This window comes from Pristis pectinata, chromosome 4 (assembly GCF_009764475.1).
Source record: "Pristis pectinata isolate sPriPec2 chromosome 4, sPriPec2.1.pri, whole genome shotgun sequence".
Taxonomy (NCBI): domain Eukaryota; kingdom Metazoa; phylum Chordata; class Chondrichthyes; order Rhinopristiformes; family Pristidae; genus Pristis; species Pristis pectinata.
The window spans coordinates 66,899,553-66,912,213 of record NC_067408.1 but is presented as its reverse complement, the minus strand read 5'-3'; the positions used below and the strand labels follow the sequence as shown (position 1 = coordinate 66,912,213).

At 38.7% G+C, this 12,661-nt stretch overlaps 1 protein-coding gene across 1 annotated transcript in view; it reads left to right on the top strand.

Moving 5' to 3' along the window:
• ints6 (integrator complex subunit 6) overlaps positions 1–12,425 on the top strand; it is an 83,836-nt gene extending 71,411 nt beyond the window's left edge. The window contains exons 14-18 of the mRNA XM_052014195.1: positions 703–845; positions 2,370–2,607; positions 4,822–5,193; positions 7,987–8,080; positions 11,613–12,425. Coding sequence (XP_051870155.1) covers positions 703–845; positions 2,370–2,607; positions 4,822–5,193; positions 7,987–8,080; positions 11,613–11,706 — 941 coding nt within the window. The 3' untranslated portion in view covers positions 11,707–12,425. The remainder of the gene's footprint in view (positions 1–702; positions 846–2,369; positions 2,608–4,821; positions 5,194–7,986; positions 8,081–11,612) is intronic.
• Positions 12,426–12,661: the final 236 nt, after the last annotated feature.

Genomic DNA, 12,661 nt, shown 5'->3' with positions numbered 1-12,661 from the left:
TCTTAAGAATATTGAAAGAAAAGGGGTGATCTTGAGGAGACTTGAAAGAGGCAGAATTGAAGAAATTACCTCTGGTCTGTGAGACCAGTGGAGTTAGAGATGCGGAATGGTGAGTCTATGAATGGACTTGAAAATAACCAAACTTTAGTCCTAAAATGGGGCTTGAACTCCCAGTTTCTTGTGTGCCACAGAGGCAGCCTATTGTATTGCGGCTTAAAACATCAAAATACTGTTAAGTTGTTCTTGAAGTTCAATTAAAATGGAAAAAGCTTTCACAGTTTGGAGTTGTTAGTTGTACAGAGGTGTATAATTTTCTAGTTCATTTATACAATTTATTTTTTTTAAATCTCTTTCATAAGCTTTAAACATTCATACCATATTTATGTAAGTATTTCCATCTGTTGTATTTGGACATCAGTTTCTACAGAGTTCCTGCATGCCATGTGTAATTGTCTCAATTTTTTTTAGAACATTTAACAATTATTTTCATTTATGTAATGTACACCATTTTAGTTGTGCAGATGTGTTCAATTCCAGTTTCTGCCTTTGACGATAGGGACTAATATTGCCGGTTTATGGTATAGTTATATGGTATAGAAATAGTGGGGTTGTATTTCAGCTGATTCTCTAGTATTATTGCTCAGATTTGCTGTGAAAATGAAAAACAGCGTATTATCCATGTTAATATTTATTCTCCTCCAGATCAAATGCATAGTGTCCCAATAGCACAGATGGGAAATTACCAGGAGTTCCTGAAACACGTGCCTTCTCCCCTACGTGAACTTGACCCTGATCAGCCCAGGCGATTGCATACATTTGGAAATCCTTTCAAGTTGGACAAGAAGGTATGTACCAATGTATTTAAATGTGGGCTGCTACACTTGAGGGTTCCCTGACCTTTCCTAAAAGAAGTTGTATTCTGTGCCTAGCCAAGGTGTTTAAACAAATATCTACAGCAGTACTATGGCTTAAGTCTCTTGAGCTATTGGCTGTTTTCCGTTTTTGCCTCAGTGCTATTTTTAGCAATGTTTGGGGCTGTGAAGCCATAAGTAGCATAAATCATTTAGCAGACATGTTAATGGCCCTCTTGAGACTCTTGGCTGTTCTTGCTCCAGTACTCTTGCTTACATAGAATATTCGGTATATCTTGGTTAAATCTTCAGAAACACAAATGTCATCTGCCCTATGTGCAGACTCTGTTCAAGGGGTGAAACAAAACTTTTTTAAAATACAAGCTTTATTGCTTATGCTGATTTGATTTGGAATTGGCAAAATGCTGCTGTACAATATTTCAAATAAGTACCAAAGTGAAATGTGTTCTGTATCAAATCTGACATGAAAATGCAGCCAACAGACACAAGCCAATTCAATTTTTCCATTTTTAATGTGATAAGGCGGTAATGCTGTCAGTATTTGCTCTACCGTCAATACGTTTTAAACATCCTTTGAATATCCATTCAATATATTTAAGTATTTGCACAGTTTTATCCAAGTTGGCTACATAATTGATTTCTTTGGGCATTCAGTCTGTTCTGATTCTTCTACTAACTAAATGGCATCAACTGCATTTGACAACCTGGTGTCCTACCACAAATATCCCTTTTGTTCCGTTCACATCCTCTTTGCATATTGAAACTCGCCCTAGCTGTGTTTCTCTCTCCCGATGCTGGCTGACCTGAATATTTCCAGCATTTTCTGTTCTTATTTCAGATTTCTATCAAATGCAGCCTTTTGATTTTCACGTGAAATGTTTGTACCCCACTTCTACTCTCTCCTAAAACTGTTTGTAACTTATAGGAGAACAGTTCAATGGGTTTTTAGTATCTTCCAGCAACCTTGGTAATGTTTTTCATTATGGATGAGCCTCAATAATGGGTGTGTTATTTAACAACGGGACTTCGAACTGAGGTTTATACACTCCTTGCCAGACACTAAAGTACAGTGCAGATTGCTGGATCCTGTATTATATTTGTTCTCTCCTTAATTAGAGGTGATGAGGTTAATGGGAATCCCATAATATCGTCCTAAGGTGACTTCCACGGGATAAATTAGAGTAATTGGGGAAACCTACCTCCTGACTCTTTGCAGACTTGCAAATCCTTCCTGCTTTTTGCTTGATCATAGAATCACAGCTAAATGGAAGTCATTCAGCCTCATGATAGTGTCAGCTCTTTTGAACAAGCCATCTACTTATTTTCATTCCTCTGCTCTTTGCTTGAAATTTAGCAATTTTTTTTCTTCTTCATTTCATATGGCTTTTCTGGTACAGCTCCTTTAATCTCACCATGCCTATTTAAAGCTTATTTTAATCTTTTAAAGCTCATACTGCCTGTTGTGGACATGAGTTAATGGTGACTTTTGCCTTGCAGGGAATGATGATTGATGAAGCTGATGAATTTGTGTCCGGGCCTCAGAACAGAAGCAAGCGACCAATGGAACTGAATGTGGCAGGAATTCCGAAAAGGCGTCGTTGTATGTCACCTTTATTGAAAGGGCGTCCACCAACACCACCAACAATGGCTAATCACAGTGGTGGCAAGGGCCCTCCCCTTATACCAGTTATACAGCCACAGGCAGACCTTATAAAGCCAGTGGCTGTTATTCAAGGTAAGGGCACATGCAGTTTGTGGATGTCCTACCATGAAGGTTTGAAAAAAAACAACGCAAGTTGGCCTACACGAGCTAATGAATAGCCTATATCACAAACTGGCATAACTATTTGCTGTCAATAAAAGAAATGACAACAGAATATATCAACCACTTGCGTTGAATGCTTAATACTTAAACACAGCAACACAGAAGCAAATTTGCCTAAATTAGACTGAGTTTTTAATTACCATTTTTCTTCCTTTTAACATCTTGCTGGAGAGTTGTTTCATTGTCATTTGTAAGTGGCCAATGTCTCCCCTTGCATGGGTTCAACCTGGTTGACTTCTTCCTTCCTAAGTTCACAAACCTTGTAGAGTACCCTTTACAACCCTTTCTGCCCCTTTTGCTCCTTTTCCTTCTTTTCCTTAATCTTACCATCACTTTATTATGTAGGTGCCTTGATCTAATAAATTAAAGTTTGACCCTGAATGACATTGATAATTTATTATCCTGCCTGGGGTATCCTGTAAGAGTACAATGTCTTAATGACATGGCCTTTGGTTTAGCACCTTTTCTATGTCCTTGTCAGAGACTGTAGAGACTGCTTAATTTGCTTCTGCAAAGATGAGAAACTGATGTCTTCAAAGACTGTCAACTTGATGACATTATGTTTAATAATGTTGCTCAAGAACAATTTTGCATCCATTGTTTAACTTGGTACGTGACTGTCAACATAACTACTCTTAACTTCTCAACTCAACACGTTGAGCTTGACTGTAGTTACCAACTGTAATTTTCCCTGAACTGATAAATGCATGCAATGTTTTTGGGAAAGCAACTTGTGCAGAGGATGTGGAGAGTCTGCAGAGAGATATAGATAGGTTAAGTGAGTGCACAAGGGTCTGGCAGATAGAGTACAGCGTTGGTAAATGCGTGGTTCATCCACTTTGGAAGGAAAAATAGAAGATCAGATGATTATTTAAATGGTGAAAGATTGCAGCATGCTGTTGTGCAGGGGGACTTAGTGCTTGTACACGAATCGCGCAAAGTTGGTTTGCAGGTGCAACAGGTTATCAAGAAGGCAAATGGAATGTTGGCCTTCATTGCTAGAGGGATTGAATTTAAGAGCAGGGAGGTTATGCTGCAACTGTACAGGGTACTGGTGAGGCTGCACCTGGAGTACTGTTTGCATTTCTGGTCTCCTTACTTGAGGAAAGATATACTGGCTTTGGAGACAGTGCAGAGGAGGTTCACCAGGTTGGTTCTGGAGATTAGGTGGTTAGCCTTTGAGGAGAGATTGAGTTGCCTGGGACTATACTTGCTGGAATTCAGAAGAATGAGAGGGGATTTTATAGAAACATATAAAATTATGGAAGAGATAGATAAGATAGAGGCAGGAAGATTGTTTCCACTGGTTAGGTGAGACTAGAACTAGGGGATATAGATTTAGGATGGAGATGAGGAGAAACTGGTTTTCCCAGGGAGTAGTGAATCTGTGGCCAGGGAAGCAGTAGAGGCTACCTCATTAAATATATTTAAGACACAATGAGATAGATTTTTGCATGGTAGGGGAATTAAGGGTTATTGGGGAAAAGGCAGATAGGTGGATCTGAGTCCATGGCCAGATCAGCTATGATCTTATTGAATGGTGGAACAGGCTCAACGGGCCAGGTGGCTTACTCCTGCTTCTATTTCTTATGTTCTTATGCTACTGACAGTACACTGTTCCCTTAGTAATGCATTGCATTGTTTGATCCTGAGGTCTTTGGATTGGAACTTAAATTTGCAGCCATGTGATCAATGTCACAGACTGAGCAATGGTAAACATGTCAGCCAATTTGTGTAGGGCATTATTCTACAAAAGTGGATGAAGCTTGTTCTGATGATGATTTGGGGGCTGTTGGTTGGGACACTTGGAGAGCTGGCTTTTTTTTTGCTGTAAGATGTTGAGAGAGCCTCTGCCATCTAGCTGAGCAGGCAGACTCATCCTTTGGACAGCACCACCAAAAGTGTAATATTCGTTGCATTGAAGTACCACCTTGCATTTGTGTGTAAGAGCTATTGTGTGGTGTCAACATGTCACCTTCTGAACCTAAGGTGAGATTACTAGCATTGATCTGAGACGACACTCAAAAAAATGGGTGGCGTGTTTTGTTTACAGAGTAAATGACTTAGGCAGAATTTTAAACTACTGCATTAATAGTTATCTATTGTTTATTTCTCCTTTTCTAGAGGCTGAAGAAAACCAGGCTATGTGTGTTGACTATGTTGAAAACAGTATTGTGGACCCACTTCCAGTTGAAATTCCACCCCAGAGACTCGAATCAGCATCACCTCTGATCCATTCAACATCTGGCTCTGTGGAGTTTGCAGAAGAATTTGCAAATCACGAGATGGATGGTGGTCTTTTAGTGGTCAATAATAATTCTATTGGCAATGTTGACCTTAACCACGAGGAATCAAAGGACAGTGGAGTTTGTCAGGATGGACTTTTGAACAGGTCTTCACCAAATGCCATTAAAACACTTATGAGATCAAAACAGCAAGAGACTAATATAGAGCTAAGGGCACAAATTTTTAAGGAAATCCGTAAACCAGGCAGGCGTAAGTATAACTGAAGAATAAAATGTCACTTGCTTTGTTCCCGTAGATTAGCGGTTTTCAGCAACATTTCTGTTATGAATATTGAGAATGTTTGATTTTGCCTGTTGGTCTCAATTGCAATATTTGCTTCTGTTTCAGAGGAACTTAAGTTAGGCTTTTGAAGTGTTGAGGTATTGTAGCTCCATATCTGTACTCTCGCATGGTGAGGCTCTGTTCCAGAAGCAGTTGCATTTAACTTGTTCTCATGTTCCTTGTGTTTTTTTTTACCCACTCCCCTCTCTTGACCCATTTAGTTACCTATCACAAGGTTAAACCTTTTTCTTTTTGTCAAAGCTAGGAAGACAAAGAATCTACAAAAGTGTGTTTGTGATGGACTGCATTAACGTCAGTGTGTGGATCAGTTATGTACATTTGCAGTTGTAAAACTGGAAGAATGTCACAAACACCCAGTGGTCCTAGTCAAAAGCCAATCTGTTATGCAGTGCCCATATTTGAATTTGGATCTATTTGCTGGTTACTGCTTTTCCAAGTCCTTGTCACAGCCATGATATCACTTGGCTGATGGGAATTTAGCTCTTGATTTACCCATCTTGGTATTTTCTGACTATAATTTACCAAAAAAATTTCAATAACTAGAACGGATAACTAAGTGCTTGGGAGTTTTGCCCTGTGTTTTTCACATCCTATTTTGAATACACAATCTGGTCCAGCTGTTCAACAGGTCCCTTTGGAATTTTAATCTTTTAATTTAATTCTTGGCTTTTCGTAGATTATTTAACAGTGGAAGTCACACAAGTCTGATTGTGTTACGTTGACTGTTCAACCCCATTTTCTGCTTACATCAGGAGACATTGATTTAGTCACTATGAGAACTGGGACAGCAGAAGCATTAAGGTCTCACATTGCCGTAGTTAATTCACCATGGGCAGCTAATCAAGCCTGACACCTCTTGGTCTTTATATCAAATAGACCTTTTATCCGTAGGTCTATAAACGAGGACAAAGTCCCAATCTGCTTTTGACTGCATTTTAGTGATGGCAGAAAGTTGCAGTTTTCTCGCTACATTGTAGAAAGTGTAGCAAAGGCAAGACTGGAATTAGGTTGTGTTAAATGAGGTGTGATTCACAACATTACCTCCTGCTACAAGTTAATCTGAACTGTGGTTATGGTGTGGTGTTAGTTATTTACTGCTGAGATAAATCATCACCTGTATCCTGATGATCGCCAGATGTATGTGAAGAGGAGAGAGCTTTCCTAATGCTGGCAAAGATTGATCAACAGCAATCAATCTAAGTCCTCTTCTTTGAGAAGAGCACCCATAGAGACGCTATAAATCAGTTAAATTAAGGGCAGATTGGACTTTGTCAGAGGCTAGGCTGTGGAGATTTGGTTCCATCGTTATCCTTGCATGTGAGCAAGGGTATGTACTGAATGACGGCATTGACATTTTGTTACGGAGCTAGTAGATTCACCCTTTTGGTTGTGAAATTGAACTAGTAAATCCCACGCATCAAAGTTCACATTAGGTACAATAAAACAGCAGATACATCCTCCTCTGCAAAGAGGGGAAACTGGTCTTTGCTCCACAAGTGCTAGTTGACCTGAGTTTATCCAAGATTTCTTTTTATTTGGGGCAAGATTGTTTTTGCATTTATATAGCACCATCTTGGGTATTTTGCCCAAATGCTCGATGATGTGTTTCAGAGGTGTAAGCAATTTTTGCCCACATCAAAAGGTCACACGGTGATCTCATTCTTTCTGATTGAGCTGGTGGCTTTCTCTGCACCCTATAATCACTGGATTGGAGATTTTGCTGATGAATGTAGTAGTATTCAAGGTACAGGCCTTTACTATTAGTCCATATCTGTTTAAAATTAATAGTTTCCTTAAGGAAATTGTGTACCTTAGTCTGGAATCAATGCCCTATATGCTTTCTGACATAGTGGTCTTGTGTAACTGGTCTGGTAATTAAATGCATTCGCAGTAATGTCCTTGGATGTAAGATGTTAGCTACACCTCCTGTCAAACAAAAGGCTAGATATCTTGTAAGTGCTGACAGGGATTTTTACAAGTGGATAATTGGCAGAATTCAAGATATAGACAGAGGTACAATGGCACAAGTGATCGCTGGCAATATGGAAACTGGAATAATTATTAGAAGACTCAAGTTTCTCCTAACTACTCATGGATGCATCCTGAAGTGGCTGTATGGCTGTGGTGCAGTAACTGATCTTTCATTCAGTTAGATTTATAGTAGATAATCAGACTAGTCATTAAAGTGTTAGCTTGAGTGTGTACTTTGATGTTGAAAATATTTTACAGTGAAATTCTGATAATTCAGCACCCTTAGTACTTTGCGTGCCAGACTGACAGGTTTTCCCAACTATTAAGATCTTACTCCACAAACTTTTAATTTGCCTTTTTTAAATATTAAATGTAGTATAATTTTACAGTGAGCCAGGAGAGCTTAAGGAGTGGGAAACAAGGCCCTGGTGAGTTTAAAGGGAGCAAGCTAATGGGTCTCAACCACCTGGTGTGGTTGAGACCCATTCCCAAGATGGATGGGGTCTCAACAACCTAATGTCTTGGTAAACAATGGACTGTGATTTGTGGCAGTGGCACCCGTGCCTTGTAGCTCTCACGTGACTTTACCAGACGTGATACTGTAACTCTCACTAGAATCGATTTTACATGGACTAAGATGGCAACAGGTAAAACACATTATCACTTGAAAAGTTGCTTGCATTTCCAATGTTACTGCCTACTGTTAATTTAATATTGTCTGTCTTTCAGATTATGAAAATATCTTCTATTTATTGAAACTAGTGCAAGGCAGTCTGGAGACACGGATGGTATTTGTACAAAATGTCATTAAAGAGGCAGCAAGGTAATTCATCTAATTATATATCTTTGGTATCTTGATGAAAGGGCATTATGTCAATTCGTTTCAGGATTATCTAACGTATCAAAAGCAGTCAATTGAGCAATTGCATTTTGGTGATGGCATAATCAGGACATTATTTTTTTAAGGAAGTGTTTTGCCCTGTTCACATTTTAAGCTGACCTATTATGCTTTTAAAAGGACACTTTTTTTCTCACCATCCTTGTGTCTCAAGTCATTTTTGGCAGCTAACAAGCTTACAAGTTTTAAAAGATGTTGATACTCAAAATAGAAGTAGCTGATGCAGGAGTGATGAGATCACCATTGAAGTTATTTAGATACACCAGGACGGTTGATTGATTTTTTTTTTGGTGCACAAGCGACGACAGTTGAATCGATTTCATGTATATAAAAAAAACCTGATTTGTTTTCCTGTGTTCATTGTGGGTTTAAATCAAGGTTTTGGGGCATTTTTCCACCCCCATCCAACTCCAGCTATTTAAATTTTCCATTCAGCTTCCTCTGACTCAGTTTCCTTTTTTTTGTATGTTCTTAATCTTCTGTTCTAGATTCTTCCTTTGATCTTCCCCACTTCTCTATTTGAATTGTCAAAAGTATTTGGAAGATGCTAGCTAGCTTCTAGCTGCCTTCTAATCACACATTCTTTCTGGTTAAGAAAGGGACCTTTTTTGTTTTCTATATATTTACGTATATTTTATTGGGTAGTGTGGATGAATGCTTGTATCAGAGAAATTGTATTCAATTATACATTATGCAGAATAACAAAATCTGGTTTACAGTTCACACCCTTGTGAGTTATGGCCTGTGCCATCACCATGACTATCAAGCAGCATTAGTTGAGGAATGTCTCCCTTTTCACCTGCAATAATTTTTAAGTATCGTTTTAGAGTTTGGGCAATATTTTCAGTGAAATGACTTTTTTTTAAAAGAACAACTTCCAATGACAAAGAATATTTTCAGGAGACTGACCGGGTATTTGGAGCTCAATAAATTGACCGTGTGTATTCCTACTTATTTCCAGCTTCTGGTTAGAAACTGATTTCATCTTTCCTAATGGTATCATAATGTGAGAGGCACAACATTATTTGAGATCTCAGTTCCTGGTTGGAATACACACCATGGCAACTTCTCACTGAAATTCACTGTGCATGGGAATAGTTTTTCGATAGAATATTGTTTTGTGCAAAGAATTTGCAACTCTCCATTTCATAACATGTGTGAAATCCTATCCCCCCACAAATAACTACATTTGAATTACAAATATTTGAAATGTATACTGCTTCCCCATCGTTGAGTTTAATAGAGGAGGAGGCATTCACTAAGCAAGGAATGCAAGGACAATCCAGACTGGCTGTATTTGCCACTGCCAGGACAGTAATGTTTACAGGGTCATAAAAGTTAGCTGCCAGTGTTAGAATCAAAGCTCTCTTGCCAACTCATTCACCCAGCCAACTATTTCTGAACAATTGTCAGTTTGAAACAGATCTGTAAACATCCTCCCCAGCCTTTCCCAGGGCAACGTACTCACTCAAGATCAGTACTGTCTCTGGCTTCTCAAAGGCTCCCACATAAGATATCTGTAATACAGATTCATTTGTGGCACACTGTTGTACAGATATCTAATTTTTCATGGTGATCTCATCATTCACTTTCCTGTTGAGCAATAATATGATATAACTGGCCAAGTAACATAGCAAAGACTCTCATGGTGATCTGGTAGTATGAACTATGTTATCATCTGGGCACCCAGAATCTGATGCTTTCTACTGAACATCTCTAGTCCATTCTGTTATTGATCAGCTACTCTCAATCATGGGTCAGTTCCTGCTTCCCAAACACAGTGGTTTCATTGGAAGGTGTTCTCCTCTGCCCTTTTTATTATTTGAATGTGGAGACAAACTGCAAGGACAACCTCTTCAGCTGTGGCTAATGTCCTTCTATTCCTTGGCCATTATCTGACACAAGACAATTGTGAAACCTGTGCAGCTGCAGACATTTCTCTGGAGTGCGGAGCGCAGTATTGAGATTTTGAAGCAACATCTCAATGGGTGAAGTGGTGCTTTGCAGTGAAGAACCACCAGAATCATCACAATCGTCACCTGCTGCATATTGCACAACTTTGCAATGTAGAGAGGCCTAACCATGGAAAAGGAAAATGCTATCCATTTTGAAGGCCATTGTGTGGTTGCAAACTTTGAAAATGATGCTACTAGCAAACTTGGAAGAGATCCACGTACATTAAGCAATATACTTCAGCCATGCTTTCACCTAAGCTATAGATACTAGGGTGAATCAGTATAAGAGTCCTCAGAATTGTCCGTTCCCACTTCAGCTGTCTTCCTTGCCCAGTCATTGTTCTGCAGGCTTCTGAAAATTTATCTTGTACCTTTTGTAATTTTATTGCAAAAATAATTTGCATTTGTATATAGCCTTTAACATGGGTTCTGTGGAACCTTGCAAAAGGTATGGATGCTTAGGAGGAGAATTTCTTCATCGGTGGTATAATTCTAGGGAGAGGCAAAGCCATGGAGAACTGATGCTGGATTGGGAGCAAATATAAAACAGCAAGCTTTAAGGTGAAGGTTGAACTTGAGAGTTTGGATACAGGCAGCAGTGTTGGAGCAAGTTCATGATGAATGGAATAAGGGAGGGTGGACAGCAGAGCATTGCCCAGCCATGACCAGAGTTACACCAGCGCAGTCAAAGGTTTCAGCAGCAGATGAACTGGGTTGCATTGAGTTCAGATTTGCAATGGAACTGGGTCGAGTGGCAGCTTGCAGAAGTGCTGAAAGGAATGGCTAGAAATACAGAGGCCCAAATTATTGCCTGCAGTAGCTTTCCTACTTTGGAAAAGCCAATGAAAGTTGGCATTCTTTGTTTCACCATGATGGCAAAGGAAACGGGTAACATTTTGGAGTTTTAAAATGTTTCCCTCCACTCTCCCCAGAAAGGATATGAAAAATATTGTTTGTGTTTTTCCTTTAAACTAAAGCATGATTTTTTTCTTAAAAAAAAGACAATGAAATGAAGGCTAATGTAAGTTGATTTCCTGAAAATGTTTTTCCTCAGTAACCAGTGGACACTTCACATTGTTCTGGAATGACCTTCTCTCTCTTTCCAACTGTGAACAGGAAGGAAGAAGCAATCAGTCAGTTTTTGAAAGAAAGCCATAAAGGCTCTTCATGTGACTAAAAGGATAGAGATGCTTGAAAATTAGACATAATTTAATCTAGTGGGATGACCCATTCAAGTGAGAAAGTGACACATCCTTAATTTGGTATTAAATTAATCTTACTGACTCTAAATGAGTCTGATTAGACCTATTTTGGATGTTCAGCTGAAATAAACCAGCTCATTGAATTGAATCAAGTTATGTCTTTATATCAATTTTGAAATTCCAGCAGTTAATATCATGATCGAAAGGTCTCCACCACCCTAAATATCATTGTGATGAAGAGGCTGTTAGTGGATTCTTGCTACGAAACACTAAAGCTGTTCAATTTTTTTTAAAAAATAGGTTTAAAAAACGAGTACTGATCGAAGAGCTTGAAGGGATTTTGGAAGAAATACAAAGTAAATCCAGCCGGGTAAATTATATCAACAACCGATAATGAATCCTGAGATGTGCGAGACTGGACTGTTTTCTGGTATTCTCTTAAAAGCATTTGAGAAAGCCACATTGGACCACACAAGCTTACTTTTACTGTACTTTCACTCTGTGGTTAAATTTGCCTTCACTTTTCTTTGCACGGTTAGACTTATCTGGACCTTGGCAAAAGTAGTATTAGAAATGCCATCTTTTGGTGATAAAGGTGATTGTATGACACATTCAGGACACTGGGCACGAGGCACATTACTATCTGAGCAGATGACTTATGTTATTTTACCTTCAGAAAGACACCATTCTGTAACATTTGCTTTCTGTGATTAACCATTGTTTTTGTGTTGAAGCAGCTTGCCTCAGAAATGGGATAAATCATTTGGCAAAAGTGAACCCAATTTGATTTTCATGTTGCATGGAATTAAAGGAGGAAAAGTCTTTTGTGTCCAATGAATTCCAAGATGTGTTTTTGTCTTGTCTACATTTTGTCACAGTTTCCTTCTGGCCTGACCTGGTTTCGCCAGGTCAATCCTTCTGATAAATCTTTGGGAACTGGCCCTTATCAAGAAAACTGTATAAACAATAAGGACATTTGTCTTTTTTTAAAAAAACTGATTTGCCTAAGACAAATTATTTTTGAATGGAACATTCTGTCGTAAAAGGCCATATTTTGAAGATTATTTAAAATGCCTTTGTTACTATTTCCTGCATTAAAAAATATCTATTTTATATTGGATTGTTCTCCTGTGCATGTGTAACCAGCCTTGTGTACTTTGGGTGTCTTTTTCCTCAATGACTGGCTCCATTGAAATTACTTGTCTACTTGAGAGGATAGAGTCTTTACAGGTGTTAACAATCTACACTGCTGTGTAATGATGCATTGGCAGTGTCTCAACTGATTAATGCAAGATTTGAACCGGATTTTCCCTTTTATATAAGGTAAGTCTGAATGTTTAAAGTGGACT